Raw genomic sequence first — 23,523 nt, 5'->3', positions numbered from 1 at the left:
AAGTATCACACTCCCTGATTTCAAAATATACTACAAAGCTATAGTAACCAAACAGCATGGTACCGGCACAAAAACACACACACAGATTAATGGAATAGTATCGAAAGCCCAGAAATAAATCCACACATCTATGGACAGCTAATCTTCGACAAAGGAGCCAAGAACATACACTGGAGAAAAGAAAGTCTCTTCAACAAATGGTGTTGGGAAAACTGGACAGCCACATGCAAAAAAATGAAAGTAGACCTTTACCTTACATCATCCACAAAAATTAACTCAAAATGGATTAAAGACTTGAATGTAAGACCTGAAACTATGAAACTTCTAGAAGAAAACATAGGCAGTACACTCTTCAACATCGGTGTTAGCAACATGTTTTCAAGGACCATGTCTGACCGGGCAAAAGAAAAAATAGAAAAAATAAACAAATGGGACTACATCAAACTAAAAAGCTTCTGCACAGCAAAGGAAACAATCAACAAAACGAAAAGACAAGCTAACAACTGGGAGAAGATATTTGCAAACCATACATCTGATAAGGGGTTAATCTCCAAAATATATAAAGAACTGATGGATCTCAACAACAAAAAAACTAACAACCCAATTAAAAAATGGGCAAAAGACCTGAACAGACATTTCTCCAAAGAAGATATACAGATGGCCAACAGGCACATGAAAAGATGTTCAACATCATTAACTATCAGGGAAATGCAAATCAAAATTACAATGAGATATCACCTCACGCCCGTCAGAATGGCTATAATTAACAAGACAGGAAACAACAAGTGTTGGAGAGGATGTGGAGAGAAGGGAACTCTCATCCACTGCTGGTGGGAGTGCAAACTGGTGCAGCCACTATGGAAAACAGTATAGAGATTCTTCAGAAAATTAAGGATAGAACTACCATATGATCCAGCTATTCCACTGCTGGGTATTTATCCAAAGAAGTTGAAAACAAGGCCGGCCCGGTGGCTTACCAGTTCAGTGCCCACGCTCCGCTACTGGGCGGCCCGGGTTCGGATCCTGGGCATGCACCGACGCACTGCTTCTCTGGCCATGCTGAGGTTGCGTCCCACATACAGCAACTAGAAGGATGTGCAACTATGACATACAACTATCTACTGGGGCTTTGGGGAAGAAAAAAAGGAGGAGGGTTGGCAATAGATGTTAGCTCAGAGCCGGCCTTCCTCAGCAAAAAGAGGAGGATTAGCACGGATGTTAGCTCAGGGCTGATCTCCCTCACAAAAAAAAAAAAAAAAAAAAAAAAAAGCCCTGAGAAGTTTAAAACACCGATGCATAAATATACATGCACCCCTGTGTTCATTGCAGTGTTATTCACAATAGCCAAGACTTGGAAGCAACCTAAGTGCCCATCAAGGGACGAATGGATAAAGAAGATGTGGTATATATACACAATGGAATACTAGTCAGCCATAAGAAACAATGAAATCCAGCCATTTGTGACAACATGGATGGACATTGAGGGTATTATGCAAAGTGAAATAAGTCAGAGGGAGAAGGTCAAATACCGTATATTCTCCCTCATTAAGTAATAGATAATCTAAACAACAACAAACAAACACATAGAGACAGAGATTGGACTGGTGGTTACCAGAGGGGAAGGGGGGAGGGAGGAGGGCGAAAGGGATAATTCGGCACATGTGTGTGGTGATGGGTTGTAATTAGTATTTGGGTGGTGAACATGATGCAATCTATGCAGAAATAGAAGTATAATGATGTACATCTGAAATTTATACAATGTTATAAACCAATGTTACTGCAATGAACAAAAAATTAAAAGAAAATATGTACTACTTTACTACTATACTAAGGTAATTTAAAATAAAATGATTAAAAATAAGATCTACTACTCTTTACACCATTATTATTATTAAGCCCCAAGTACAGGAAGCTCTGTAATAGAAATAAATAGAAAATAATCTGATGTTCCTGACCTTAGGAATTTTATAATTCTCTGAGAGTTAAAAGACAGATACACTTGAAATTATATAGCAATTCAGGACATTAACATTAGAAATGTCTAAAGGGTATATAAATTTACGCTTTTTATAAACTGCTTTTTGAAGTTTAATTCCTCTTTCTCATACTAATCTTTGGGATTTATTGATTCTGAAAGCTATTCATATTTTAGAACTGCATTACCTGTTAACCTTTCCACCAGAAATAACATAAAAGAGATTTTAGTGACTAGCTAAAAAAGAAAAAGAATAAGAGTGAAGAGAAAAAGTATTATATTAGCCTTCCAGAATTATAACAGAAGATTCTAAAACTAAAAAATTACGGTGAGCTTTTATATAATGAGTAGACTAGCTCCTAAAACAATAGCTACCATGTATTCATTGCAATCAATTAGCTAAGTGCAATATTAGCATCATCTTAAATGCCTCATCTAATTTAATCCTTACAACACTTCATATCACTAGTACCATTTTTTTTTTTTTTTTTTTTTTTTGTGAGGAGATCAGCCCTGAGCTAACATCCGCCAATCCTCCTCTTTTTTTGCTGAGGAAGACGGCCCTGGGCTAACATCGGTGCCTATCTTCCTCCACTTTATATGGGACGCCGCCACAGCATGGCTTACCAAGCAGTACTTCGGTGCGCGCCCGGGATCCGAACCAGCGAACCCCGGGCCGCCGCAGCGGAGCGCGCGCACTTAACCGCTTGCGCCACCGGGCCGGCCCCACTAGTACCATTTTTGTGATGAGTAAATCACTATAGGCAACTTCACACAGCTTGGAAGGCATGGAGTCAGGCTTTCAGCTGAGGAATATTTGACACAGAATCCCACATCTTTCACTACCTCCTATGAAGGGAATAAAGAATGCTTATTGCATTCATTCTGTACATACATACCTTAAACGATGGAGCAGTACACTGAGAATATAGATCATGAATAATCTAAATTCCCAAGATTGATATGCTCATTGCATAAAATGTATTGAGGGGTTAAAATTAAAAACCTTAGCTTATTTTCTAGTAGCTGCAAAAACTTTCCCAAAACACTTTATATTATGGATGTGAAAAATGCAGAATAGTCAATAACCTCAGTTTTTCACTAGCGTCCACCTAATCTTACTCCACGGGTTTTAACACAACATTTGTATTTTTTTTTTAAAGATCCCCCCCCCAAAAGCCCCAGTAGATAGTTGTATGTCATAGCTGCACATCCTTCTAGTTGCTGTATGTGGGACGCGGTCTCAGCACGGTCAGAGAAGCGGTGCCTCGGTGCTGCGCATCCGGGATCTGAACCCGGGCTGCCAGCAGCGGAGCGCGAGCACTTAACCAGTAAGCCACGGGCCGGCCCAACATTTGTATTTTTAAAGAATTAAAAGTTCACAGAATACACATACATACAATCAGTTAAGGTGCCTGTTCCCACTAATGTCCACTTTACCTGGCTAATGTCTAACATCGGAAGAGCAGGCAAAAATATTCAATACTATTATTATTTATAAATTATACCACTCTAACACTGATCATGAAATACAGGCTATTATTGTATGTTAATAATCATATCTCTTTAGAATAATTTATGTTATATACATATATATATTCATACCACAATCCACATTAAGGTTCAATTTTTAGCTAACGTTAACATTAGCTATCAAAGCCTAATATGTATATATAAACGTAGGCATTCAATACACATGTACACACCATGGGTTTCTAAGATGTTATTGAACCTATCACAAAATATGAATTAAGATGTTACTTTATAAAAAGAGTTCTAATATTATATCATTACTTGTTTTCTCATATTCATTTGACTCAACAGCACTCCTTTGCGAGAAGATAGTCTGATGATGCTCTATACCATCCAGCTATGAAACAGTTTTATAAAACCAAATGTCCCATACAGACACTTACTCCAATTAAATGGTTGAATTCAGAATGTAATCCAACCAAATATACTTAATAGCATGGCTAGGAAAATCACCACCATGGTTTATAAAGCAGTGTCTCTGGGGAAAAGGAAGTGGACTCTTGGTTCTGCACAGAATCTTGTTATTCCTATTTCCATTTCGCCCTTGTACATTTGTAACAACTGAATAAACTGAACAGGTTTTTTCATCTTGTAGCTGCAACCTCTGTAGACAAACTGATTAACTGAAATACTTACACTGACGTGATCAATATATTTATCATTCTATAATGATGCAGGAATTGATTTTCATAATTTGGGGAATTGTGCACCTTGATTAATTCATAAACTATTGTCTTTTTTCTAAATGTTAGGGATTATTAATGTGGAAAAGAAAAAAGAATTAAGGGGAAGAATTAAGGGGGAATTTCACATAGAGAAAATTACATTTCTCTGCAGCATAATTAAGGAATACACTTGATTAAGGACCAAAGTGATGATTTAGGGGGGAATAAAAGCATTGATAATTGATAGAGACCTGGTGAAATAGGAAAGCAATTGTAAATACATTATTTTGGACATGAAACTGACATTTCCAGTTATCATTACTGTTTTTAGTCCTTGACAGTTAAGATCTGAGGAATGCTAAGCAATGTTTCAATAGCTGCATGTACAAGAAAATAATATTCCCTGCCACCAGAAGCTGCTCTCGGCAAAGCTTTCCCCTTCTACTGTAGGCCAGGGACTTTGGCACACAGACAGTCAAAGGGAAGAGTGTTGTTACCCTTCAAGAATTCTTTTCAGTAGTTCTATTCCCCTCAGTTTCCAGTTTCAATAGCCTCTTCCCTTTCTAATGGGCTGCTTTTGGTCTCACCAAATCCACCAGTTACTCCACAACACATCTTCAGTTCACATCCTGTAAAGGAATGCTAGGTTAGGTATCTGCACATAATCCCTCTTCAAGTATATATATACACTGGATATATTTATATGACTGCCAATTGTTTAGGAGAATCAGCACTTTTCTGGCAGGAGAAAATCAAGGGATAACATTACTAATGGAGAATGGAGTCATACAGCTGACAACATTTGGCAGATTATTAATGAGTCTTTCCTCATGGGTTGTTCGTCACGTAAGATATCAGAACTTAAGAGCACCATCCGCATAAGCAAAAGTGAAATGTTAATAATCTTTCTACTGAAAGAATATATCCCAATCCATTAATTCACTTTACAACAAATGAGGTTTAAAATCATTTTGGCAGAAAGCTACTAAATATCAGTATTTCCTAGAAATTTGAAACTCTCTAAATAGGTTCACCTGACCTTAAATATTCAGAGATGCATTCGGAAAATGGCAAAAGCCTTCAGGAAAGTAACTCAAAACAACATTGTTTATTTTTCGTGTATGAGCAAGAATTGAAGAATGAAAACCTCAGAGGGAAGGCAATAAATGTGAATAATACACAGAAAACACTTTACAAACCTTTTACTTTGGAAATTGTGTTTTTCACTGAGTTTTAACACTGGCTGGTTGAGGTAATTATCATATTTTTATGAAAGAGGAAATCAGCAAATAAGCCATTGAGAGTATGAAAGAAAAGCTTAGAAAATTAAAAAGTGAGAGCACATTACTCATTTCAAATTATGGAGAATAATGATCACATTAAATATGTTTATTCTATTATTCTATTAACACTCTGGGTTAATATTATAGCAAGGTATAGAATCACAGGAAAATTTTACAAGGATGATACTTTTTTCCTAACTTCTTTGGAAAAACTCACATTTGATTTTAGTGAAACAAAATATCTACAGCTTCACCCAAGGCATTCTGGATCTTTAGGTTAACTAACATAATTCTGCCAAATATATTTTCCCTAAACATCATTGCTATGTAGGAAAAGGTATGAGAATTTCTGTAGCAATTTGTGTATCTGTGACAACAGAAGTAAAGATTTCAAACAAATTATTGAATACATATGAATATTTCAAAGTAAATATATTAATATATATTCTATTATCAACTCATTAGCAACTAATTTTACATTGGTCATACAAGCATTCTGTCAGTGAACAAAGTGAACCTAAACAGACTCAGGCCCATGAGATTAAAGTCAACGTCTGTTGCAATCATTCAGCTTTCAGCACAAAGCTGGACATGCATTAGGTCCTAAATAGTTATTGATTAGATATATGGTGTGTTCATGCCATTCTATCTCAGTGTTCTCTATCTGTGTTTGTGAATTCCATGGATCTGTTGTTGTGTTTACATCTAAATGAAAAATTACCAGAAGCATTTTCAGGACTATCTTGATCTCTTCATAGTTCAATACAGCCACACAGATACAGTGTCCACATTTGCATGCGTGTTTTGAATCATGTTGATTGTGACTGCTGCTATGATTGGCATACGACCACCCGTATGGTCATATTGATTTATTTTACCAGTGCAAAGACTAAAATTTCCTTTCAAAGTGATGATTGGGAAATGAAAAATAGTTTAATAGAATGAAACTTCAGCACCTTCAGTTATTGAAGTTATTGAGACTTTTAATGGTACTTCACAAAATCAACAAACAGCATCAGAACAAAGTATCACTTTACTTTTCACAAGTTAATAAAAAAGAACAGGGACTGACGGTATTTAAATGATGGCTTCCACTACCTGAAAGCAGTTTCAACAGGCTCTTCCCTTATGAACCCTCTTCATGTGAATCATCATATGAACTAAAGTGTGTCAATCGTTTAAGTCAAGAAGACTGGTCAAGAACTGAGATGTTTCATGTGCATTGAGGCGAACGGGCACGGCACACTCAAAAGAAAACTTGCATCTTGGCAACCAGATCAATTCTCAGGGAGAAGTAACTGTGTTTAAGACAAAAAGCATAATCTGATGCATAACTGGAATTTCTTTCTTTATTTATTTTATTTTATGTTTTTTCCCCAAAGCCCCAGTAGATAGTTGTATGTCATAGTTGCACATCCTTCTAGTTGCTGTATGCGGGATGCGGCCTCGGCATGGCCGGGGAAGCGGTGCGTCGGTGCGCGACCGGGATCCAAACCCGGGCCGCCAGTAGTGGAGCACGCGCACTTAACCACTAAGCCATGGGGCCGGTCCCTGGAATTTCTTAATTTTAATTTTATTAGTTTTATAATTGCATTTGCATATGTTTATAAATTGTTAATTTTACAGTTATAAAAACATACATTTAAGCATACAGATTTTTATACCTAGTTTTATGTTTATGCACATTAAAGTAAAATTATAATAGTAATTTGTCACCATTGGGTATCTGATTTTTTTTCCTTCTAAAGGAAACACAGTTTTTAAATACATATTCAACATCTACTCCCACTCATTGCTTTAATTTGGAAAAATAATGAGACTAAAGCTTTTAATGGGCCACTCAATACTTTCATTCATATTTTTGAGCCCCTACTATGTGAAATTTAGCCTCAAACAAGTTAAATAGTCTCTATCCTAAAGGAGCTCATGGTCCAGCCAAATTTTCCAAACTACCTAGAGAGGAATCCAGTTCAGAGTGTCACTCTCTGCTTTACAAGATGTATGCTTGAGCATGTGATATACTCTCTAATTTACAATTTCTTTATCTGTAAAATATGGGTGATAATAATAAAAATTAACTCAGAGCATATCTCTAATAATGAGATACTGTAGAGTGAACAGCTCAAAGACAGTATTGATTTTGAATTGATAGATAATATTGATTTGGGATTGATATATCACTTTTCACTACCCCTCATTAAATGATTTGTTTATACATATGCATGCACACACATACACACACACACGTATATGGAGAGTGAGATAAGCCACCAACTGCTGCTACTTATGGTCCACTTCCTTATGAATATATCATCGAGCCTACTGCATGCATTAATTTTTAGAGAAGGGCTTATATGGAACATTGAATAGTACTTAGCTGTAAAAAATGCAAATATGAGGAGGTTATAGAACAAGTTTTTATGTTAGTACCTATAAAAATACCTGGCATATAATAGGTACTCAATAGAAATATATTGAAGGAATGAATGAGAGCTAATCACTGTCACTGAGTCAGAACTTATTGCCTAACATCAGTCGTCTAACTATTAGTTCTGCAACATTTTAAGATGATGAAGGGAACTGAAAGTCAAAAGAGTTTTTGCAGATTATATCACTAGAATTTTTATTTGATGACTCTGCATTTATTATGAATAATACTGTGATGGTTGATTTTATATGTCAACTTGACTGGGCCAGGGGGTACCCATATGTTTAGTTAAATATTACTCCGTGTGTGCCTGTGAGGGTGTTTTTCCATGAGATGAACATTTGAAACAGTAGACTGAGTAAAGCAAGTTGCTCTCCCTAATGTGGGTGAGCCTCATACTGTCATAGGAAGGCCTGGATAAAACAAAAATGCTGACTCTCCTCTGAGTAAGACAGAACTCCTCCCACTGGACTGCATTCGAGCCGGGACATGAGTTCTTTCCTGCCTTCAACTTGAACTCCCTGGGTCTCGAGCCTGCTGGAGTTGGGACTGGACCTACACCATCGGCTCTCCTGGGTCTCAAGTTTGCTACCTACAGATTTTGAGCCTTGTCAGCTTCCATAATCACGTGAGCCAATTCCAAATATATATATATCCCCTATTAGTTCTGTTACTCTGGAGAATCATGGCTAATACTAACACAATACAAACATTGACCACAAACATTTCAAAGAAACCTTTATCTTATGGTCCTATATTCATATATATATATATATTTTTTTTTTGTGAGGAAGATCAGCCCTGAGCTAACATCTGATGCCAATCCTCCTCTTTTTTCACTGAGGAAGGTTGGCCCTGAGCTAACATCCATGCCCATCTTCCTCCACTTTATATGGGACACCGCCACAGCATGGCTTGACAAGCGGTGGGTCCGTGCGAGCCTGGATCCGAACCTGCGAACCCCAGGGTGCCGAAGCGAAGCGCCAGCACTTAACCACTGTGCCACCACGCCGGCCCCCCTATATTCATATTTTTTAAAAACATGATCTGCTCTGAAGTTTTTGCATTCCATGTTTGTATTTAGTTTTATATTTCTCATTAAAGAAAAACTGGATGGAATGCTTTTGTTTATACATATGTATATTTCCTTCACGGGAATTTGAGGTCCCAGCCCATGCTTGTTTATTGATTTCCCTTAGAAAAGTTAGTTTTTAAACCTTAGGTTTCTCTCAGTTATAATATATATTTTACCACTACCTTCTTCCCTAGGAGGTAATGATGAGGGATGAAATATCTGAGAAACATCATTATCACCCCTTAGTATACACATAATCATCCAATAGTATTATTATTTTATGTATTTGAAGAGTAAAATCATAGGGATAAATTAATTATTAAATAATCTTGAGACATAATGAGAAAATGTTCTACAAAATCAAGACCTCTTCTATTTAAAGAGATTCTTACAGTGAAGTCTACAATGGAATCACGCAAGGAAAATTTGAAAGTCTACAATTATATTAAGACTAAACATTGGTGTTAAGCAAATATAGAATACAATTTTATCTCATTGAGAAATTGATCATGTAGTTCTTTTCCATCTCTAGTGTGTGATTCTATCATTAAAATCAACTTATCAAATAGACATTGTTATTATTCTATTTCTTTACAGAATCAACAATTAAACGCCTCTAAAACTGCTTACATAAGTTTACATTGTGACATTTGATATGTGGTCCTTTGCTTTCTTCATAAACTCTGATTATAAAATAGCATAAGATTCCGAAAGAGAAATAGAGACCAAAAAAAAGTGCATTAATCAAAGCCATGGGATTAATCCTTTACATGAAAATAGGCATTTTGTCCTAAATTGATCTGAGAGCACTTATAATATTCTGTCACTCTATCTTGTACCTTCAGAACAGAGACCACGTTTGATTCTTCTGTGTATCTCCAGAATCAAACACAGTGTCTGACACATATTTGGAGTATATAAACAGTTGTTGAATTAATGCATAAATAAATTAATTATAAATACCTAGGTTGGTCTTATGTCTTCCACTATAATATCCTTGAATTCTAAGAATATATTTTCTCTTTTTTATTTCCATATAGATGTGTAATATCTTGTATGTATTTACTTGAGACAATAAGGGGGGGGGAATGGCAGTTTTTTGTTTCATTTTGTTTTGTTTTGGTCTGCTTCTCCACTAGAATACAAACCCCAAGGGAACAGAGACTTTGTTTCTCTTTGTTGCTAATATATGCCCAAAACCTAAACCAGTGCCTGGGCCATATTAAGGTAATCAATAAATATTTGTTGAGTGAATTAATGAATGAATGAAAGGCCATTGAGATCAGTGGTATTCCCTACCACCATGGCTCATTCCACAGAACATAATTGGGCTTAACAAAAAGACTTGCTGAGTGGCAGCAAAAGTACAAATGAGGTAGGAGGGGAGGAATACATCCACATGGTTAAGTGCATTCTCTAAGAATGCACCTAAACCATTTGTTTTCTGCCAGAGAAAAGAGAAGACCATACTTACCGGAAAGGAAGGAAACTGACAAGGCAGGTGAAGGGGGCGAGCAAATCTAAGACATCAGGAAAGAGATCATTGAAACTGTCCGTACTGGGGTCCAGACAGGGCGGAAGGAATGTGCTTCTAGGACTGTGCTGAAAGATTAAGAGACGAGAGAGAATAAAGGGTGTGAAGAACAAGCTCAAAAAGAGTGCAAGATGGAGAGGTGGAGAGATTCACTGAGACTTTGGGGGTGGTGCTCTGCTGTCAGAGAAGTGTCAACTTGATCATGACTAGAAAGAGAAAAGTGGAGGTCACTGGAGTTAATAACTCTAGGAACTGAGTGAGGAGACTAACAGAGTATCATTAGCATGGATGTTGAAATCACTGATTTATCTACCATTCAAATAAAGCTGTGTGATAGTAAACATATCTAATGAGACCACAAAAGGACTATATTTAATGAAACAATCACATTAGTACAATATTCAAATAAGCTGCTCAAAGAAATCATGCAGGTGGTTGACTCAAAATGGTTGCACTTATATTCATGAATAACATTTTAAAATATTGTATAGGCCAGATGCTTAGCACAGAGTCACCCAGCCTCACCCAGGCTCTGATAGAACCTGAACACCACGCTCACGACCCTCCCCGCCCCCACCCCCACCCCCGCCCCCACCCCCACCCCCACCCCCACCCCGTAACGTAACGGATCCCCCCTCACGTAACGTAACGGAACCCCCCTCACATAACGTGACGGACCCCCCACCCTTGCCCCGGAACGTAAGGGACCCCCCAACCCCCGCCCTGTAACATAACGGATCCCCCCTCACGTAACGTAACGGACACCCACCCTGATGCCCCCTCACGTAACGTAACGGACCCCCCACCCCCGCCCCGTAATGTAACGGATCCCCCCTCACGTAACGTAACGGACACCCACCCTGCAACGTAACGGACACTCGCACTTTGGTCGGACTCCATTTTGGTCGCAACCCAGATCAGCCGCCCAGCTGGTGCCCACTCGCCGGCGCCTTGGTCGTCCACTCTGGGAACACTCCCAGGCCGCCTTCGCCTTCGCGCCCGCCGCAACCGCCCAGCCAGCCATGGCGAGCGCGCCGCCCTCGCAGGTGCTCCAGAACTACCACGCCGACTGCGAGGCCGCCATCAACAGCCAGATCTGCCTGGAGCTCTACGCCTCCTACGTGTACCTGTCAATGGGCTACTTCTTCGACAGGGACGACGTGGCCCTGAAGCACTTCTCCCAGTTCTTCTTGCAGCTGTCGCGCCAGAAGGAGGAGCTCGCCGAGAAGCTGATGCAGCTGCAGAACCTGCGTGGAGGCCGCATCCTTCTCCGCGACATCTCGAAGCCAGACCGCGACGACTGGGAGAGCGGCCTGAAGGCCCTGGAGTGCGCTCTGCACATGGAGAAGTGCGTCACCCAGAGCCTGCTCGATCTGCACCAGCTGGCCACCGACAAGAAGGATCCCCATCTGTGCGACTACCTGGAGAGTCAGCACCTGCTCGAGCAAGTCAAGTCCATGAGAGAGCTGGGGGACCATCTCACCAACCTGCGCAAGATGGGGGCCCCGGAAGACGGCATGGCCGAGTACCTCTTCGACAAGCTCACCCTGGGGGACGGCAGTAAGAACTGAGTTTGGACTGCCCTCCCCACGGCCACCGCGGCTTGGTGACTTCCCCTGGTCACCATACTGAGCATGCATATTGCAGTATTGCCCTCGCAAAACGTTCACTTAAGTTTTCTTTCTTTCAATTTTACCAGTTTATTCCAATAAAGTTATCTGGTTCCTAAATAAAGGTCTCTCTTTAATTTGTGTGTGCAAACCTCTCACCTTTTAAGCTTTGAGACAGGTATCCAAGGGTCTTTCCACCCACCCATGTCCCATCCACATGCAGCTCAGGATCTCCGTGGATGGAGGGAGAAGGTATTCCATGGGACCCTGGGAAACAAAATTAATCTTCCCCTTATAAACAGTGTGGGCGGAGGGGTAGGATGGGGGGGTGGTCTGGGGCCCTGGTGTCTGTGCCTGGTAAAGTATAAAAAAACATGGTATGGAATTCTTGATACTGGTTGCCTCTAAGGAAGAAGTGAAGAATGTGATTGGGCAGGGATAAAAATAGAGTCTTCCACTTCACTTGAAATACACAAATGTTAATATTTGTTGTTTCTGGGTGGTAACATGGGGGTCCTAGAAGGGAGTATGGCAGAGTATCTCTTTGAGAAGCTCACCCTGGGCAACAGTGATAATGGTAACTGAGCCTTAGGCTGACTCTCCCGTAGACACGGGAGTGACTTCCTAGGTCACCATGCTGGACCTGCATATGGCCCTTACAAAACATCCAAATATAGTTTTTTTTCCTTCAATTGTACCTTTTCTTCCATTAAGGTAATGTGGGAGATCAAGATTTGGCCGCCCTGAAATATATCTCTTTACCTTGATTGTTTTCTCTGATGGACATTTGACCTCCCCCACTAACTGCCTAAATAATTTGACATAGTAACTCCTTCCTGGAACAGATGTTCTATCTGATGGCTGTCATATAATGTAAAATAGATGTTATAATAGAAAAGGCACCAACAAGCCCATCTTATCAGAAGTTCTGTCTGTCTAGCCACGTTCTCTGGATGGCCCTGCAAGGAGTTGCCAGAAAAACATTTACATTTATAAGGGAAATCTCCACTTGTAAAGGTATCTCCCCTTCTGTATTGGGAAGAGGGGGGATGACCTCATTTCTAGAAACTTAATGTGGAAGGTGAGGCCTTAAATCTGCATAATAACCTTACTCTTGTTTACTGTGCTTTAGTGGTAATCTCCTGTAACTGACACCCCCCACCCCCAACATCCTCCTTTGTCTTTAGCTGAAGATGGTATTTAAGACGAGAATTTCTGCTATTGTGTTGAGAAACGCAGTGTCCCTGGTTTCTCCCATGTATACATGTTATTAAACTTGGTATTATTTTCTCCTGCTAACATGTCTTGTTAATTATTTGGCCAGCCATAAGAACCTTAAGGGAAAGGGCAGAGGGGGATTCTCCCTCTTCCCCGACAGTAACATGGTACCCAAACCTCCAAACTACCTCAGTAGATGGGCTGAAAAATATGAGGTCAAGGCTGAAAGTTAAATTTTTGATATTGAATATAATGTAGAATAAATCTCCCTGAATGTGAAGTCAGTGACTCTGGCTGCTTTGAAGAATGTAGAGGGGTGGTGGGAGACCAGTTAGGAGATACTGTAGCTGGTCCAGGTGAGAGACAATGGTGGTTTGAACTGTGGTGATGACTGAGGAAATGAAGAGACCTAGATGAACTCCAGATGGATTTAGATGAATCAAGAAGATTTGCTCACGGACCAGAGGTGAGGAATGAGAAATGAGAAAAATAATCTAGGTTCTGGTGTTTAGACTTGAACACCTGGGTTGATGGTAGTGCTATTTATTAATTTGGGGACTTTTGCCAGGGCACATCTGGGGTAGAAGGGTGGGAAAGGCATGTTATGTAAAATCAGAGATGCCTATTAGTGTCATTCAGGTAGCTGGAAAAAAATGAATCTGGAGCTTAAGTGGGATGTCAGGTTTGGAAATATACATATGGCAGACACTGTGACAGCATAAGCACACCAGAAAGAGAGTGTAGAGAGAGTATGGCCCAGCCATCCTCAAGACCGGGGCAGCTAACATGTAGACAATAAAACAAGACAAAAAAAGATAAAACATAAAAGACTCTAAATAGATATACTGGGCAAATACTAAGCAAAAGAAAGCTGGTATAACTAAATTACTATCTGAAAGATTTTAAGAGAAAAACATATTTAGAAGTATTAACTGTTTTTACTTATCGATAAAATAAAAAATTCATTAGGAAAATAAAATTATTCTGAACTTACATATATCTAATAATGTAGCCTCAAAATAAATAATGCAAAATTAGAAAAAATTGGTCACAGAAATTGATAAATTCATACTTGTTTCAGAAATTGATGGATGAGACAGACAACACTTAATAAGAAATTAATATTTAATTTCTTAGAAATTTAATAAGAAAAAGATGATTGGACTAATAAAATTAGCAAAATTAATCTTAAAAAACATAAATAGAACCCTGAACCCCCAAATTTGAGGGGATCCAAATTATTATTAAGCATACAAGGAACAGTTAAAAAGTTGACCATGTGCTAGGCTTCAAGAAACACACAAAAAAATCATACAGGATAAATTCTCTAAACAAAAGGCAATAAAAGTAAAAATAAATATCCAAAAAATAGTCCCAAACACCAAAACACTTAGAAAGTAAAAGCACTCACATATTTTATGGATAAAATCAAAACCATAATGTAAATGATAAAACATTAAGAACTAAATATAATAACAAAAATAATACATACTTAAATGTCAGGATAAAGTTAAAGCAAGTCTTTAGAGATAAATTTATAGCATTAAAAATTAATAAAATGAGCTTTCAAATCAAGAGTTAAAAGAATAATAATGGACTAAACACAAACACAGAAGAGGGAAATAATTGTAATAAGAGAAGAAATTAATGAAACAGAAAAAAAGGAATAGAAAAGATTAATAAAGTCAAAACTAAATTTTCTGAAAAGACTATTAAAAAGACAAACTCTAGTCAAATCAGTCCTAAAAAAAGTAAAGACAAGAAAAGGAAGGTATTGTCGGAAGAGAGGGAGAAACTCCCTCTGCCCTTTTCCTTAAGGTTCTTATGGCTGGCCAAATAATCAACAAGACAGGTTAGCAGGAGAAAATAATACCAAGTTTAATAACATGTATACACGGGAGAAACTCAGAAATGAGCCACTTGTCCCTCTGTCTAAGCTGCTTGCTTAAGTATTGTAGCTAAAGGCGAGGAAGGTGTTGCAGGTGGGTAGTGGTCTGGGACTTCAGAGGGCAAGAAGACAATTCTTTTCAGGGTCATCTATAGATAATGTGGTCAGGGAGAGATAGAGTTTTTTGACAAAAGGGGCTTGGTGCCCCTCCCATTGTAACATCTATTTTACATTATCATTACAGCCATCACAATAGAAGATCTGTTCCAGGAAGGAGCCACCATGTCAAATTCTTTAGGCAGTTAGTGGGGGAGGTCAAATGTCCCTCAGAGAAAACAATCAAGGTAAAGAGATATATTTCGGGATGGCCAAATCTTGATCTCCTACAGTATAAATAAACAATATTAGGTGCAGATACAGAATTAGAGATGAAATAGTTTTTTTTTAAAATTTTTTGTTTATTGCAGTAACATTGGTTTATAACACTGTATAAATTTCAGATGTACATCATTATACTTCTATTTCTGCATAGATTACATCATGTTCACCACCCAAATACTAATTACAACCCATCACCACACACATGTGCCAAATTATCCCTTTCACCCTCCTCCCTCCCCCCTTCCCCTCTGGTAACCACCAATCCAATTTCTGTCTCTGTGTTTGTTTGTTGTTGTTATTATCTACTACTTAATGAGGGAGATCATACAGTATTTAATGTTCTCCCTCTGACTTATTTCACTTTGCATAATACCCTCGATGTCCATCCATGTTGTCACAAATGGCTGGATTTCATTGTTTCTTATGGCTGAGTAGTATTCCATTGTGTATATATACCACATATTCTTTAACCATTCGTCCCTTGATGGGCACTTAGGTTGCTTCCAAGTCTTGGCTATTGTGAATAACGCTGCAATGAACACAGGGGTGCGTATATCTTTACGCATTGGTGTTTTCAACTTCTTTGGATAAATACCCAGCAGTGGAATAGCTGGATCGTATGGAGTTCTATCCTTGATTTTTTGAAGAATCTCCATATTGTTTTCCATAGTGGCTGCACCAGTTTGCACTCCCACCAGCAGTGTATGAGAGTTCCCTTCTCTCCACATCCTCTCCAACACTTGTTGTTTCCTGTCTTATTAATTATAGCCATTCTGACGGGCGTGAGGTGATAGTTCATTGTAGTTTTGATTTGCATTTCCCTGCTAGTTAATGATGTTGAACATCTTTTCATGTGCCTGTTGGCCATCTGTATATATTCTTTGAAGAAATATCTGTTCAGGTCTTTTGCCCATTTTTTAATTGGGTGGTTAGTTTTATTTTTATTTTTTTTGTTTTTTTAATTAATTAATTAACTAATTTTTTTCCCCCAAAGCCCCAGTAGATAGTTGTATGTCATAGCTGCACTTCCTTCTAGTTGCTGTATGTGGAACACGGCCTCAGCATGGCTGGGGAAGCAGTGTGTCGGTGCGCACCCGGGATCCGAACCCGGGCCGCCAGCAGCGCAGCGCACGCACTTAACCGCTAAGCCACAGGGCCGGCCCTGGCCCATTTTTTAATTGGGTTGTTTGTTTTCTTATTGTCGAGTTTTAAGAATTCTTTGTATATTTTAGATAACAGTTCTTTATCAGATGTATCTTTTGCAAATATTTTCTCCCAGTCTGTCGCTTGTTTTCTCATTCTCTTGAAATGTCTTTTGCAGAGCAGAAGTTTTTAATTTTAATGAAGTCCAGCTTATCAATGATTTCTTTCATGGATTGTGCCTTTAGTTTGTATCTAAAAAGTCATTGCCATACCTAAGGTCATCTAAGTTGTCTCCTATGTTATCTTCTAGGGGTTTTATAGTTTTGCAATTTGCAGCTAGGCCTGTTATCCATTTTGAGTTAATGTTTTTAAGTCAGTATATTATTTATTTCTCAGTTATAACAACTACAACAAATGAAAAGTCATTCTTTATAAAATTCACAAATCAAACTATTGAACATAAAAGATTACAAAAGTCAAAATTGTAAAGTCAATAATTAAGAATGTCAACTAACTACAACAGTAATTTGTTTAAGATAATTACACATCATTCTTCCTTGGCAGATACATTTATTACAGCAATTTCAATATTTATTTGTAACTGTCTCATTCTATAGAAATGGCCACTGGGTTAGACTATATTTTTTGTGATATTGTAGACCTTAAATTGTGTTTAATAAATTTTCAATTTGGGAAGAAATTCTCCACTGGCAATCAATATTAACAGAATTAAATAAAAACTGAGAGTCAGATAAGTATTTGAAACTGTGCGCAGCAAATTAATGCTGCATGATGATGTTCCATCTAATATGTTATTCCTTACCATGTTCATCAGTCAATATCAGTTGTAAATTTTTATGTACTTGCAGTAATTCATTTTTATAATTTTTCAGAGTATATATGTCATCTAGAACAGAGGTCAACAAACAATGGCTCACAAGCCAAATCTGACCCACCATCTGTTTTTGTACAGCCCATGAGCTAAGAATGGCTTTTGCATTTTTAAATGACTTGAAAAACGTTAAAACATAGTATTGCATGACATGTAAAAATTTTATGAAATTTGAATTTCAACATGCATAAACAAACTTTTATTGGAACACAACCATGCTCATTTACTTACATATTGTCTATGGCTGCTTTTACACTACAGTGGCAGAGTTGAGTAAATGAACAGAGATCACGTGGCCCACAAAGCCTAAAATATTTACTATTTAATCCCTTTACAAACCCCTAATCTAAAACTCTAAAAAGGCTATGATAGTCTTTTAATATTGAAAAGTTTTAAAAATGATAATATTATATCATTATTATGTATTAGTAGTAATGGTTATGTCATTATTATATATTATTAATGTGTATTATTATGATCTATATATTATTGTATTAATATTGCATGTTATTCTCCTTTTTTTTTTTTTTTTTGCTGAGGAAAATTTGCCCTGAGCTAACATCTGCTGCCAATCTTCCTCTTTTTGCGTGTGAGCCACTGCCTAAGTATGGCCACTGACAGATGAGCGGTGTAGGTTTGCGCCCAGGAACTAAACCCAGGCCGCCAAGGCAGAGTACACCAAATTTAACCACCAGGCCACTCGGGCTGGCCCTACGTGTTATTATGCTTTATAGGTCTATATCAATATATGTATCTGTATATTTAGGTATCTTCAATTAAATCATCAGCACTTTCTAAAAAAGTACGACAAACTGCTTCTAATTTAGATTTAGTGACACGTTATCATTGTCTTCCTGATCACATATTTGAAAAAGGTTTTTAAGATTTTATATTTGGTAAATGTGTTTTAAATACAATCCAATGTTTGGTAGAAGTAAAAAAAAAGTTGGTTAGTTCCCAAAAGATAATTAAAATTTACTGGTGTCAAAAAGTATTTTTTAGCTGTATGGTTTGTTTCTTTTTTTGTGTTATTTTATTCAGGTATAATTGACATATAACACTATATTAGTTTCAGGTGTACAACATAATGATTAGATATTTGTACATATTGCAAAATGATCACTACAATAAGTCTCGTTAACATCCATCCCCCCACATAGTTACAAAAATATTTTTATTCTTGTGATAAGTACTTTTAAGATCTACTCTCAGCAACTTTCAAACGTGCAATACAGTATTATTAACTATAGTCATGATGGTGTACATTACATCCCCATGACATTTATTTTATAACTGGAAATTTGCAACTTTTGACTACTTTCACCCATTTTTCCCACCCCCTACCTCCCACCTCTGGCAACCATAAATCTATTCTCTACATTTATGATCTTTTTTTTTTATTTTTAGATTCCACATATAAGTGAGATCATATGGTCTTTCTTTGTCTGACTTATTTCACTTAGCATAATGCCCTCAAAGTTAATCCACGTTGTGGCAAATGGCAAGATTTCCTTCTTTTTTTATGGCTGAATAATATTTCATCGTATGTATGTATGTATATATCACATTTTCTTTATCCATTCATCCATCTATAGACATTTAGGTTGTTCCCATGTCTTGGCTATTGTAAGTAATGCTGCAAAGAATATGAGGGTGCATATATCTTTTCAAATTGGTGTTTTCATTTTCTTTGGGTAAACACCCAGAAGTGGAATTGCTGGATCATATGGCAGCTCTATTTTTATTTTTTTTAGAAGCCTCCATACTGTTTTCCATAGTGGATGCACCAATTTACATTCCCACCAACAACGCACAAGCATTCCCTTTTCTCCACATCCTCGCCAACACTTATCTCTTGTCTTTTTGATAATAGCCATTCTAACAGGTGTGAGGTGATATCTCACTGTGGGATTTGCATTTCCCTGATGATTAGTGATGTTGAGCATCTTTTCATGTACCTGGTGGCCATCTGTATGTCTTCTTTGAAAAATGTCTAATCAGATCCTCTTCCCTTAATTTTTGTGAATGGTGTAAGGTCTGCATCTAGACTCATGTGGTGTGGTTAACACACCACAATATTACACTATTAGAGTATTCGGAATATGACTATATACTTACCTTTACCAGTTTGTTGTATATTTTCATACATTTTCATGTAACTAATTAGTGTCCTTTCACATCAGCTTGAAAAATTCCTTGCAGCATTTCTTGTAAGACATGCTGAGAGGCGATGAACTCCTTCAGCTTTTGTTTGTTTTGGAAAACTTTTATCTCACCTTCATTTCTGAAGGGCAATTTTGCCATGTAAAGTATTCTTGGTTGAAAGTTTTTTTCTTTCAGCACTTTGAATATATTTCCCATTCTCTCTTGGCTTGAAAAATTTTTGCTGCAAAATCTACTGATAGCCTTATGGCAATTCCTTTATATGAGAGAAATTTTTTCTCTTGCTGCTTTTAAAATTCTCTTTGTCTTTGATTTTAGACAATTGTATTATGATATTTCTTAGAGAAAATCATTTCAGATTGAAATTTTGGGGTTGACCTATTATCTATATGAACTTTGAGATCCAAATCTCTTCCCAGTTTTGGAAGTTCTCAGCCATTATTTCTTTTTGTTTTTTTGGAGGAGGAAGATCAGCCCTGAGCTAACACCCGATGCCAATCCTCCTCTTTTTTTGCTGAGGAAGACTGGCCCTGAGCTAACATCCGTGCCCATCTTCCTCTACTTTATATGGGATGCTGCCACAGCACGGCTTGACAAGTGGTGCGGTGGTGCCCGCCTGGGATCCGAACCCGTGAACCCTGGGCCACCGAATCAGAGCACACGCACTTAACTGCTAGTGCCACCAGGCCAGCCCAGCCATTATTTATTTAAATAAGCTTTCTGCTCCTTTCTCCTTCTCATCTCCTCCTGGAACTTCAATGATGCATAGATTGTTTCACTTAATGATACCCCATAAGCCTGATAGGCTTTCTTTATTCCTTTTAATTCTCTTTTCTGTTTGCTCCTCTGATTATATAATTTCAAATATTCTGTCTTTGGGTTCACTGATTCTTTCTTGTGTTTAGTCCAGTCTGATGTTGAAGCTCTCTATTGAATTATTCAGTTCAGTTATTGTATTCTTCACCTCCAAAATTTGTTTGGTTCTTTTTTATGGTTTCTATCTCTTTACGGATCTTCTCAAATTTTGATTTTGTATTGTTCTCCTCATTTTGTTAAATTGTTTATCTGTGTTCTCTTGTAACTCTCTGAGCTCTCCCAGAGCCATTTTCCTCATGGATAGCTGTCTAATTGTTAATCTTGTTAAAGTAGGAAGCTGGGGTCTCCTATTCTACTATCGTGGTAATGTCACTTCTCCAAGCCATCTTTCAAATAACACTATACCACTTCATGGGTAGTGTAAATACTTTATAATAACAAAACAATCCTATTTCCTTCCTCCTATCTCTTATATCATTGCTGTCATTCATTTCACTTATATATAAGCATACATAAGCATATTTATATATATATCCATAATTGAATGCATTGTTGCTATTATTATTTTGAACTGCTATCTGTTACATCAACTAAGAATAAGAAAAATAAAAGTTTTAATTTTACCTTCACTATTCCTTCTTCAATGTTCTTTCTTTCTTTATATACATCCGAGTTTCTGACCTATGTATTTTCCTCCTCTCTAAAGGACTTTTAATATTTCTTGAAAGGCAGGTCTACTGGGAACAAATTCCCTCAATTTTTGTCTGAGAAAGTCTTTATTTCTCCTTCACTTTTGAAGGATAATTTCACAGGACACAGAATTCTATGTTGGTAAGGTTTTTTTCTCTCAACACTTGAAATATTTATCTACATTCTCTTCTTGTTTGCATGGTTTCTAAGACATTGGATGTAATTATCTTTGTTCCTCGATAGGAAAGGAGACTTTTTCTTTGGCTTCTTCCAGTATTTTTTCTTTATCTTTGATTTTCTGTAATTTGAAAATGATATATGTAGGTATACTTTTTTTGGCATTAATGTGCTTGGTGTTCTCTGAGCTTCCTGGATCTGTGGTTCAGTGTCTGACATTAATATTGGGCAAATTCTCAGTTATTATTGCTTCAACTATTTATTTAGTTCCTTTCTCTCCTTCTTCTCCTTCTGGTATTCTTATTTTATATGTTACACCTTTTGTAGTTGTCCCACAGTCCTTGGATATTCTGTCCTGTTTTTTTCAGCCTTGTTTCTCTGTGCTTCAGTTTTGCTTTTCAGCTCAGAGATTCTTTTTTTTTCAGTTATGTTCGGTCTACTAATAAACCTTCCAAAGACATTCTTCACTTCTGTTACAATGTTTTTTATCTCTAACATTTCTTTTTGTTTCTTTCTCAGGAGTTTTTTTTTTTTTTTTAAGGAAGATAAGCCCTGAGCTAACATCCCTGCTAATCGTCCTCTTTTTGCTGAGGAAGACCGGCTCTGAGCTAACATCTATTGCCAATCCTCCTCCTTTTTTTTTCCCCAAAGCCCCAGTAGATAGTTGTATGTCATAGTTGCACATCCTTCTAGTTGCTGTATGTGGGACGTGGCCTCAGCATGGCTGGAGAAGCGGTGCGTTGGTGTGAGCCCGGGATCCAAACCCGGGCCGCCAGTAGCAGAGCGCGTGCCCTTAACCTCTAAGCCATGGGGCCGGCCCTCTTTCTTAGGATTTTAATCTCTCTGCTTACATTACCCATCTGTTCTTGCATGCTGTCTACTTTACCCATTAGAACTCTTAGGATATTAATCATGGTTGTTTCACATTCCTTGTCTGATAATTCCAACTCCCCTGCCATGTCTGGTTCTGATGCTTGCTCTGTCTCTTCAAACTGTATTTTTTGTCTTTTGCTATTCTTTGTAACTTTTTCTCAATAGCCTTTCTTGATGATGTATTGGGTAAAAGGAACTATTGTAAATAGGCCTTTAGTAATGTGGTGGTAAGGTGTTGGGGGAAGGGAAGCATTCTATAGTCCTATGATTAGGTCTCAATCTTTTAGTAGTGACCCTATGCCTCTTGACTGTGAACTTCACAAGTGTTTCTCACACTTTTTTTTTTTCTCACACAAGTTTTTTCTATCCCATTAGGTAGGGCAGGACCTCTAGAGTGGGCCGGAGTTGGTATTTCCCTTCTCCCACATGGAAGGCTAGAGCTGACTGGAGTTGAGTATTTCCCTCTCGCCAGGTCAGTTAGGCTCTAATAATACCCCAGCAGTTTATACCCTTGTTAACTAATTTCTCCTGCAGGCAGGCCTTGTTAAGAAGAACAGCATACTCTGGCATATTTCAAAATTATTCTTTTTCCCATTCCCCTGCCAGAAGCATGAGAGGATTTTATTCCCCAATATATACTGTGAAAACCTGGTTGAGCTCCTGGTGGTAAACTTCACAATATTGTGGGACCTCATTATTATTGGGTTCCCCTGGAGTTTTTAACTCTCAGAGTTGTCCACACCGAGCTTCCAGCAATTCATCAATTACAGTTCAGGTTTTTCCACCCAGAACTGGTTCCCATGGCAGATCTGCTCATGAGTGTCTGCTCTGGTAATCCATCACTTCTTGTATTTGCTTGTCTGTCTCTCCAATCTTGGGGCAGCAGATTGTCTTATGTTCTCCCATCTCTTAAGGATCTAAGAAGAGTTGTTGATCTTTCAGTCCGTTCAGCATTTTACTTGTTTTTGGGACTGAGTGGCGACTTCCAAGCCCCTTACATGTGGAACCAAAAACCAGAAGCTAGGTTTCTTTGTGTTTAACAATTCTTCCCTTAATTCATTCCTTTTATCTCACATTTTACTGTAAGCAGCAAGAAGAAACCAAGACACTGTCACTGTCAACAATTTTCTTGGAAATCTTTTCATTTCTTACAAGTTTTGCTTTTCACACAACTGTGGA

At 37.8% G+C, this 23,523-nt stretch overlaps 1 protein-coding gene across 1 annotated transcript; it reads left to right on the top strand.

Moving 5' to 3' along the window:
- The first annotated feature begins 11,462 nt into the window (after nt 1-11,462).
- LOC131400854 (ferritin heavy chain-like) lies at nt 11,463-12,173 on the top strand. Its single transcript, XM_058535622.1, has one exon. It carries the CDS (start codon nt 11,516-11,518, stop codon nt 12,062-12,064), a length of 549 nt encoding a protein of 182 aa, XP_058391605.1. The 5' UTR covers nt 11,463-11,515; the 3' UTR covers nt 12,065-12,173.
- Nucleotides 12,174-23,523: the final 11,350 nt, after the last annotated feature.

The sequence above is a fragment of the Diceros bicornis genome, chromosome X, assembly GCF_020826845.1.
Source record: "Diceros bicornis minor isolate mBicDic1 chromosome X, mDicBic1.mat.cur, whole genome shotgun sequence".
Lineage (NCBI taxonomy): Eukaryota > Metazoa > Chordata > Mammalia > Perissodactyla > Rhinocerotidae > Diceros > Diceros bicornis.
This window is presented reverse-complemented; position numbering and strand designations above follow the sequence as displayed.

Coding starts and splice junctions, on each gene's coding strand:
- LOC131400854 (XM_058535622.1), top strand. CDS start 11,516: ATGGCGAGCGCGCCGCCCTCGCAGGTGCTCCAGAACTACCACGCCGAC.